Below are 10,367 nucleotides of genomic sequence, written 5' to 3'. Positions count from 1 at the left end.
GTGAAGAGGCTGGGAACACAGGCACGGCACCAAGAACTGAAAAAGGCCCTGACTCGGTACAATAGCTCTTTGGAAACAGCTAAAAACACCGGTGCAGTCAGTGCTCTTCTCCATGCAAATCCGAAACGCAGCCTCATACCAGCCACTCTGAAGAAAACCAGCTCAGTCCCAAGCAAAACCAGCACAATTCGGAATTGGAGTGACCTTTTAAAAAGTCTAAATATGAATTGAGTACATGGAAGAATAAATACATTTTCTGATTCATGTAGATGTCTGTTCCTGTGTTGTGTAGGCATAGTCTTGTGGGGCTGATAAGAGTGTTTTATTTGATGCTGGCAGGAAAAAAGTTCTAAAAAGGGGCTAAACAAAACCAGCGAAGAAGTGTGCCAGGAACAGTGGGAATCCCTTAAAAGAGCAGAACAGAAAAGGACATGATGGTGGGGTGGGCTTTGGGTGGGGAAGGTGTTAGAAGAGGAGTTCTGATATACCAGTGAGGAGAAGACAATGATAATGCTTAGGTTAAACAGATTAATGGGCTGTGGAAGACAAATAGGTGTTTCATCTCTCTAGAACAACAAGAAACCACTTTTCAGAGGAAAGCAAACAGGTAGACCTTGAGTGTGGTTCTGTTTGAGGTCTGTAGTTGTAGATCGGATATTATCTGATATCCTAACCACTAGGTTAACTGCAATAACATTCAGGGTGTTGGTGTTTTCTGTTAAAGTTATTCTCTGTGGGGATGTTATGATGATAACACAGATTTAATAGTGATTTTGAAGTTAACAAATGCAGAATTTACAGCTTTTGAATAGGCATCTAGTAGACCTGTAAAAACTTCAGTGCAGATCATATCAGTATTTAGGTAAATATCTGTCAGCATGACCCTTTTCTGGAAATATAAAAAAACCTAAAGTATTTTTAACCTCTAAAGTGAGGCTTTGTGGCTTCCAATAGTAAATAGTTTGTACTTTCAAGCTGGAATACTTTAATGAGCTCTTCATACAGACCGACTGTTCTAGAAACGAGTATATATTTAACTATGGATATTGTGGACTTTGCTTCCTAGAGCTGTTCATGTAGTGGGCTTCCTGTCTGATAAATACCGAATATTTTCTGGTGGTGATGATTATTCGTCAAATCTCTGGGATATTCCAAGTGCTACAGAAATCGTCTCATACAGCGAACACACTGACTATGTGAGATGCGGCTGTGCAAGTAAAGTGAATGCAGATGTCTTTGTAACAGGTTTGATTTTCTTCTATCTGTATGTTTCTTTGGGATTGAATTGAAGAAAAAATGCAGAAAGATAGTTTTTAATACAGTAGGATCTTGTTTGTTACACTCTAGACATGGACAACCTGTCTTTCTACTCAGTGCCTACTTTGTTGTTTCGTTTTTGCTTGCTTTTTAATCTTGACACTGATGTTTGTAGGGTTTTTTGAGCAAACTGATTATTAACATCTTTTTGCTTTAGCCTGTTAGGGTTAATGTGACTGGTCCTTGAAAGTTTTACGAAATGCTGTGAATGTAGCCTTTAGCTGGGATTGACTAAAGTGTTTTATCAGATTTCCCAAGGAGGACACTGGTACCATTCTAGTTTGTACAGCCCAAAATGGCAGACTGAAAAATGAAAGGTTGAATGAGGAGTTCCCTGAAACTAGTTGCTTTTGGCTTTCCTAGCACTAGCTTTCTATTAATTTGAGGTAAATTGCTATCAAAACACTAGTGTTCCTTGCTTCATGAGGCACAAGAGACTGGGTTTCATCAGTTTGCCTGATACTTGTTGTTACAAACACATTTGATTAATGGAAGGGAAATAAAATTAACTTAAAATGGTTTTAAGGCCTGACGTGTTACTAGGGGTAGAACTAGTAGACTTATGTTGCCTGAAGGCTGTAAATTAACCAAGCTTAACCACAAGGTGTTCTAAGTATACGGTTTAAAATGGTTTCTGTTTGGCAGGAGCTTGTTCAGATTGTAGGACGTGGCTTTTTTAGTTCCTGAAATAATTGAAATGATGAAACTGAAGCTATTTATGGTGTTGTTTGCAGGTTCCTATGATCACACTGTGAAACTATTCGATGCACGAACAAAAAGTAGTGTCATGACAATAGAACATGGCCAGCCTGTGGAGAGTGTGCTTCTGTTTCCTTCTGGTGGGCTTCTGGTATCTGCAGGTACTTCAGTAAAATGAAATTTCTTTTTCTTTGTGAGATAGTTGAGAAATACTACACCTGCTTCTTTTCTTGTGTGGTGTTTTCATTTGGCAGCGAGTGGTAAGTGAGCTAACAGCTGGATTTCTCAAAGGTGTTCTTTAAGAGTCTGTGTTGATCTGGAGGGTGAAGGTAGGGGGTCTTTTTGTCTCCCATTTGATTTTTTTTCTTGTAGTTGGTCCAAAACCCCAGACAGTTTTAATGACAAGGTACAGACTTTAATTAGCCCAGCGCTGAAGTGAAGGAATGAACATACTTAAGCAGCTTTGAAAAGATGGGACTGTATCTTTCTCTTAATGATGACACGGATTTTTAGTCTCTTCTTGCTGTTGCATCAGAAGTCCTGTAACCCAGTGGTATCTAGATTATTTTTGATAAGGGGTGACTTGAATCATTCAGCTCTGCCTGCAGAATGGCCTAAAAAAAAGGCAGGCTTGTAGCGTGTCTTGTCCCAGGAGATGGTAACAATGGCTGCGGACGGTGAATAGGTACAGAAAACTCTGTGTTACAAAGGAGGCACTGTATGCAGAGAAGCATAAATGTCAAACTGTTTTGTGTGCTTCCTTCTCACAGGAGGTCGATATGTCAAAGTTTGGGATGTACTAAAAGGTGGACAATTACTAGTTTCACTTAAAAATCACCATAAAACGGTAACTTGTTTATGCCTGAACAGCTCTGGACAAAGGCTACTGTCAGGGTCCTTGGACAGGTTAGTATGTTTTGTGGTTTTGTTGTGATACAAATTCTTTAGGGCCCTTTGAATGTTTGAAAGTGAATCTGTGCATGTTTTCTAACTGTTACAGATATAACTTAATTAAAAGCATGTCGTGGGGCCAGGGTACATACTACGATATACATTAACCTTTTCTTGTTAGCCTGGATGTCAGGAGGGGTGGCATATGCCGTTTGGGAATGTGTGTGGGGAACTTCTGAATAAGCATTCATTTTTCTGAATCTCTAAACTGACTTTTGCAGTCTCTGTAAAGTAACTGTTCTTTAGTATATTTTAAATAACTGGAAGTGTATTAGCACTCACTTTTAAAGAGCCTGGTTTTTCTGTCTCTGTGCTGTTGCTTTTTGTACCCAAGGTATACAGGTGAAATATGTCCCCCTTGCTTTTTTGTTTGTTTGGGGCGAGTTGCTGGGTACCAGTACTCAGTCTGTTGTCTTTGAGAGAACAGAACTATAAAGGGGTCTGGAATGACAGTTGTCTGTTCTCTTCCTACCTCCTTCCCTCCTGTACTTCCTAGACTTCCTCATGCTTTATGATTGCAAAGCATAAGCTGAAGGACGACACTGGCTGTGCAACTGCTTGTCGTTCAGTGCTCACGCCCTAAAGATTATGCTTGTTGTAAGAAAACGTTTTGTTTTCCCCCACGTGAAATATTCCCTACCTTCAACCAGATTATTAAAGAGCAGCTGGATACAAGGTTATCTATGGATTTACTTTCAGAAATTGGCAATAGATCTTAGATTTAAGAACAAATTTGAAGAAATGCTGTCAGTGTTTCCTAATAAGCGTTGCTAAATTCAGATAGTCACTACATCAGCCTTCAATTTCTTCTTCTCTCCTTGCCCAATTTTCATGTTTTTTGGGTAAGGGTAATCCTTTCTTGACTTTGTGTATCTTTTAACAGCATCTATTTGTTGCAGGAGAGGCAATAACTAAAGCTCAATGGTAGTCTGGAGAATGCTTTGTATAATTACTCAGTTTCCTTAGAAGATCTGTAGAAGTTTAGAGTGATGAAATTCCTGTAAAGTGTCTACAGTCAATCATACGTAACGAGGTTTTAATCATTGCTCTTCTGTATAGGCATGTGAAGATTTACAGTACTACTTCCTACAAAGTAGTCCACAGCTTTAACTATGCCACATCCATCCTCAGTCTTGCATTGTCGGTAAGTACATTAGAAATCTTTATAGGCAGGGTAATTACTGATACCTTCAGAGTCGCTGAAGTTAATTCATTTGGCTTTCATTGCTATTGGATGTTTCAGAGGAATGTTGCATATGCAATGTAGTATGACTGAATATATTCCTCCTGTGTAAAAACTTCATTAAGAGGTTTTAAACATAATACATTCAGATACCGGTTGTTACCTGATCAGATCTGTGCAAAATTGTGTGTTTATCAAGGATACTGTATGTCATAGGGCAACTATTTTATTTGGAGGGAAGTGCTTTGACTTTAAGAAGAGTGCATTCATTTTTTGCCTGTCAGGAACCTTGTGAGTCCTCTTGTGTGGCAGTGGTAAAACTAAAAAACAGTATTAATTTGTTGAGAAATTTAGAATGGGCTGAACTTGTTTTAAAAGTTGTTGGTGTCAGGTTAGTGTGAGGAATAAAGGAGGAGATGACATGAAGTATGAGCATAAACAGACTTGTTTGCCAAGGCATGTGTCTTACTGTCTTGGAAACGGAAAACAAAGACTCATTTATCTGAAACATTTGTGTTCCTGTGGTAAGTGAGCTGCTGGCCAGCAATTTGGAGGCTAGCACCTCTTGTTTTAAAACAATGCTGTTGTCATGTAGTCACCTTCTTAACATGTCCTTCAGAGGTTCCATAAAAGGCACTGTGAGGGATCTTTACCACCTTTGCTACTTTACTATTGTCCTGCACTTCTGGAACCTAGGGGAAAGTGTGTGTGGAGGGGGTGTCTTCTTCATTTCCTACCTTGTTCCCTAGGGAGCTAGAGTTCAATGAGTTTTGAATTATTTTGTTGAGGTGAAGAGTACTGCAAAAAGCCCCACCCATACGTTTTTTGGCTGCTGTAGAGGCTTAAAGGGAGTCATACCTGTGGTTTGGCATCTCTAGAGCTCTGTGTGTATGTTTTGAAACATAATATTTTGTTTCCTGTGGACTAAAGCCCTTGAGTTTTTAATGGCCTTATGAGAACATAAGACTGGCTCTGCTGGGTCAAACCAAAGGCTGGACTAATTCCAGACGCTGCTTCCAACTATAGCCATACATTACGGAAAACTAAAACCAGGACAAGTGTGTATGGTAAGTTTCCTGATACTCTCCCAGACTCATTTTCAGATGAGAAATTAGTTCCTCAGAGTGTAGTTTCTGCACAGTTCAAAGAATTTCTCTTATACAAACCTACTCAATCTCTCCGTGAGCTTGGATAAACTTTTAACCTTCACTGGATTCCTTGATGAAGGAGTTCCGTATTTTTGCTACTTATGTGAAGAATTGCCTCCTTTTATTCCATTTGAGCCTTCATTAGCTTAATTTGCTGGCCCTAAACCAGACATTGGCCACCTGATCTCCATCCATACCTGTCGTAATTCTGTAGGCTTTTATCATATCCTGTCTGAATTGCTTTTTTTCCCATGCTGAAGAGCTCTGTCTTGAATCAAGTCAATCTTTGATGTTCCTCAGGGTTTTTTTCTTCTGAATCTGTTACTTTTTTTGAGAATGACTTGCGTAGGATTTAAGATCAGGGTCAACAATTGATTTATTCAGTGGCATAATGACTTTCTAGGTTTCATTTCTTCTGTAGTAATTCCTAGCACTTCTTGTTCGTTTGTATGTTTCTTACCAGCAGTTGAGCGTTCAACTAACATTTAATGTCTTCATAGAATTATCTGTTAATAGTAACAGGTCAGAATTCACTATTTTATATGTGAAGTCAGTGGGGTTTTTTCAGCGCATCATGTGAAATTACAACCTTTAGCATCAAGTACGTGCAACCTTTGTTAGGTAGGTGAAAGCTATACCAGTGACCGGTGCTTTGAACAACTTTCACCTGTTTCTCAAAACCCTGCTGCGCTATCCTAGCTTTCTCATAGGTGGTGTTCATGTCTGCTTTATGGTATGTAAGATTCAATGGCAGTTGTACACCACTGAAAATACCCAAACCTGTCTTAGGGGATGCTTGCAGAAGGAGGTTAATGCATGTTTGAGGTTGCTTCACTGGTTAGGCTATAGTCCCTCCAGGTATTTTTTAAAGGTTTATAAGTTCGATAGTGTTGCTTACAATCATAGCCTTGAAGCGATCCCTGTTTTGAACAAGGTATTTCACCACAGGGACCTCACGGAGGACCCTTCTAATTTATGTTATTCTGTGATGCTGTGATCAGAGCCTTATCATGGAGCATAAAAATTTAAAAATCTGCATGTTAGAGCATGCATCATCAAATAAAGCACTAGGTTCCTAACTCTGTGTTTTCTTCATTTTAGCCTGAAGATGAAACCATAGTTGTAGGAATGACCAATGGGGTGCTAAATGTTAAACACCGAAAACCTGAAGAAACGAAAGAAAAGTCTCAAAATAAGAGACAACCAGCATATAGAACCTATGTGAAAGGAAGAACTTACATGCCAAAACAGGTATAGGGGAGTGAGAAAATGTATATTGAAGCAGCACTCGAAAGATTTTTTTTTTTTTGGGAGGTGTGTGCCAAGTTGAAGAAAGGGAGGGGAGGTACAAAGGACATACAAGCTAATTCGTGGTTAATACATCTAACCCATTGTGTCTGTCTTATTCTGAACTTCTCTTTCAATTCTAGGAAGATTTCTGTGTCAGTAAACCTGTAAAACGTGTTTTGAGGAAATATGACAAGCTGCTGAAGAGCTTTCAGTCTTCCAAGGCCCTTGATGCAGTACTGGAGGTAAGGCATTGTTTGTTGCCTCATCGGAGTTGTGTGCTGCGATGTCACGTGAATTTTTTTGTGTGTCAAAAACTAATTTTCTTTCCGTGTATAACTAGAAGTGAATCAAACTTGTGTGGGTGCCTTTTCGGTGTTGATGGTATCAGCCCTGGTTTGTGTAAAGATGTTGCTTTGGTACTGAACTCTTCTTGTGTATGTCCAGCCACCCATCAGGCTTTATACGCCCGAAGTTACGGTTGCAGTCATGCAGGAGCTACATCGCAGAGGAACACTGAGGAGTGCGCTTGCAGGCCGAGATGAGAAGCAAATTAATCTCCTCCTGACCTTCGTGGCAAGGTATTATTTTAACTTGAGTTCTCATTTCTTAATAGCTTTCGCCGCAGAGTCTCAACAGGTCATGGGTGGAATGCTGTTGCTCTTTGAAATCTCATGTCTTCTGCTTTCTGATACCAAGGTCTGGGACTTCACTTGCAGTGCTGAACCAGTTCGCCTGTTACACAAAATAAAATTTGCTGACAGTGCGAGGGAGTATATTTTATTCTGCCAGACATTCTACCTTTAGTCTGTTTTTTTCAGTCTCCTTGAAGGTATTTGTGTCTTTATGTACCCGAGGCTTTTGCCAGCCCTCCAGCCTGCACTGCTTTCCTGAGAGGAGGAGGGTAAATACCACATGTAGCATTTTTTGACCCGTGTATCTGACTGCTGTTCCGTGACATTTCTTCATGAAGAAAAAACTGTCTGTGCCTGTATGAGAAAGGTGCTTGGTGGTGGGAGGAGTGCAGCTTGGCAAAACCAGTAAAATTGGGATGTCTTCTAATTTTGCAGGCGTGTGATTGAGCCTCGATTTACTCCTGTGCTGGTGACTGTTGCAGATATGATCACTGGTAAGTACAACACAAAAAAGATTCCCAAAGCCATATAGCTAGCTTGGAAATAAGGTAAAAAGTGCTACATGTTTAAGAAACCGGACCTGTGTGGGTTTGTTTGTAAGTGTGAACTCCGTGTGAAGAGAATGATCCAGAAAGAGATGTTGCCAGATAACTTTGACCACAGTCAGTATCTCATTTGCACTGGCTGCAGGAAGCTCCTCCTTGTCTCTAAGTATCTTTGATACTTCATGTTTCTATACTCGTGTAGTACAAGTGGCTTCTGCATCTCCAGCGGGGTAAAAATAGTATTTGAGGTTGTAAAAACTTACGTTTCTGTTAGTTTGACTTGCTGTTGCTGTGAGTATGTACCAATAATTAACACTGGTTTCAGTACACGTGGAAGTTGTCTTATTTGTCCATGGTGTCGGACTTGTGCCAGACTCCTTAAATTTGTCTTTAACTAGCTAATGTAATTTTCATATTTTTAAAGATATGTTGATTCTTAAATGACTTTTTTCTTTACAGACATCTATCAGCCGGTGGTTGGGCAGTCAGCGATTGTTGACAGACAATTCTTGAGACTTCAGGAAGCCATAGGAAAAGAGATTGACTATCAGGAGGAACTACTGGAAGTTTTGGGAATGATGGATACACTGTTTGCTACTTTTACTCAGAAAAGAGCTACTTATCTGGAAGAAAACAAAAGTAATGGTCTTACAGAGACCATGGAAACAAATATGAATAACTGACGGACAACCATCACAACAAATTATCACAAAAATAATGTGGGCTTGAAATACATGACCTATTCTCCTGGTAGCTTTTTATAATAGCGACTATCAAACTAAGCCCCACTCTTTGAAGTTCTGTCTTCCAAACTCTGTTTTTGAAGAGGCAGTGTTACTGAAGACAGAGAAAAGAGGATGTTTTCAATATCTTTCCATGCAATATTTTTCAAATAACTGAATTTTAAAGTTTTATTTCAAAGTTATGTAACTTTTTAAGAGTGTTTTGTGCATCAAGTACTATGTATTACTTGATTCAGAGAAACAGTCAACAATTTTCAGTTTTTATTTACCAGAAAATAATTGAGGTCTGTCTGATTTTAAGGTGTCATTGCCCTAATTAAGGTTAATATCCCATCTCGCATACTTGGACATAAGTCTGAAGTCACATACGCATTTGATAAAACTGGACTACATTGTGTTCTCTCTCACTGCTTCATTTCATACTTCCCCGAACTCACAGGCAACAGCAAAATAACTCAAGGAAACAAGTGCATGGGGTTTTTTGTTTGTCTTGTTTAGTGGTAGAAGAAATATGCGTAGGTATATTGAAAAATGTGTTAGGTTAATTTTTAAAGTATGTATACATTTATGAATGATAGTGTTCTAGAAAACAGATCATTCTTACTTCTAAAAGTAAATTAATTCAGATTAAATTACTGAAGTAAGTAAACTGCACACCATTGTGAAAATCCTCACTTAAGTAAAAGAACTCAATCTTTGTACAGTCGTTGCAATTTGAGTACACATTGTTACCCGTGTGTATTTGAAGACTGGGGTAATGGTTTATTTTAACTTCAGTGCTGGACAAGGATGTTATACTTTGGAAAGACGCATGTGCCAAAGGCTGCTCAGTGCATGTAGGATGATGGTAGGGTAGAACTTTGCCCTTCACCTGTTTTCTGTGACTTCTATTTTCCCCCAGGCCCGGAATTTGAGATATAATAATAATTTCTTGCAAAAGGAATTGGCTTAAGTGTGGCAGTGATAGGTGGGTATCACGGGCAGAAATAACATGAACAATTTTGGAATTTCTACCTAAAATCTTAACAATCTGACTGAAAAGCGTGGAGCAGTATCTGGTCTGCCCTGAAATTAATATGTGAGCAATTACATCAGTCAATTAGCCAATGTTCCTGCTACAGTGTTTTGCTGGTTTTGAGGACTTAGGATGTTAATAGATAAAAAGGAACATGTTTATGCAAACTTTAAACTTTTGCTTTCCTTGCTGCTTACTTTACTGTTTTTGTTTATTTCTCCTAATAGACCTGAAATCTGTGTGCGACTTAACAGTTGTGTGACTTAATCGGGCAGTCTCTTAGGATACTTCACACAAAATGAGTTTACGGTGGCGGGGGGAGGTTTTTCCTGGAGCCTCCTTAGTCCATGACCCTTCAGTAGTGCTTGGAGTTGAAGGTGGACATTTCTCTTGACAGCCTAGTAGTGTTCCACAGCTTGAGAAACGCTGACCTTCCTGACAATATTCATCTCTGAAGGGTGTATCCCCTGTAGCACCTTGAAGTTTGATGTGTGGCTAGCCAGGACCATAGGAAGAAGTTAGATTAAAAGAGCAGGTTAGTTTGATGTGAATTGGAGGGATATGGATTTGGTGGGTGGACTGTTCGATGGATGTGGAATTGGTTGGATGGTCAGTGGCTCAGTGTCTGGATAGAGATTGGTGATGAGTGGTGTCCCTTAGGGTTCTACACTGGGACCAGTACTGTTTAATATCTTCATCAGTGACACAGAGAGTGGGGTCAAGTGCACCCTCAGCAAGTTTGCAGATGACACCAAGCTGTGTGGTGTGTTGACACACTGAGAGCAGTCCTGCAGGAAGGACTTGGCGGTACTGGTGGACGGAAAAATGAAACTGAGCCGGCAGG

The 10,367-nt window shown here is 39.6% G+C and overlaps 1 protein-coding gene across 1 annotated transcript; it reads left to right on the top strand.

Annotated features, from left to right (window-relative positions):
- Positions 1-1,064: 1,064 nt before the first annotated feature.
- On the top strand, positions 1,065-8,454 carry UTP15 (UTP15, U3 small nucleolar ribonucleoprotein, homolog (S. cerevisiae)). Its single transcript, XM_010154067.1, has 9 exons — positions 1,065-1,245; positions 2,052-2,177; positions 2,787-2,922; positions 4,027-4,111; positions 6,400-6,549; positions 6,729-6,830; positions 7,033-7,166; positions 7,656-7,714; positions 8,225-8,454. The coding sequence occupies exons 2-9, from the start codon at positions 2,105-2,107 to the stop codon at positions 8,446-8,448; spliced, it is 963 nt and encodes a 320-aa protein (XP_010152369.1). The 5' UTR covers positions 1,065-1,245; positions 2,052-2,104; the 3' UTR covers positions 8,449-8,454.
- Positions 8,455-10,367: the final 1,913 nt, after the last annotated feature.

This window comes from Eurypyga helias, unplaced genomic scaffold (assembly GCF_000690775.1).
Source record: "Eurypyga helias isolate BGI_N326 unplaced genomic scaffold, ASM69077v1 scaffold23606, whole genome shotgun sequence".
NCBI lineage: Eukaryota > Metazoa > Chordata > Aves > Eurypygiformes > Eurypygidae > Eurypyga > Eurypyga helias.
The sequence above is the reverse complement of the archived record's forward strand: the minus strand, read 5'-3'. Positions and strand labels throughout refer to the sequence as shown.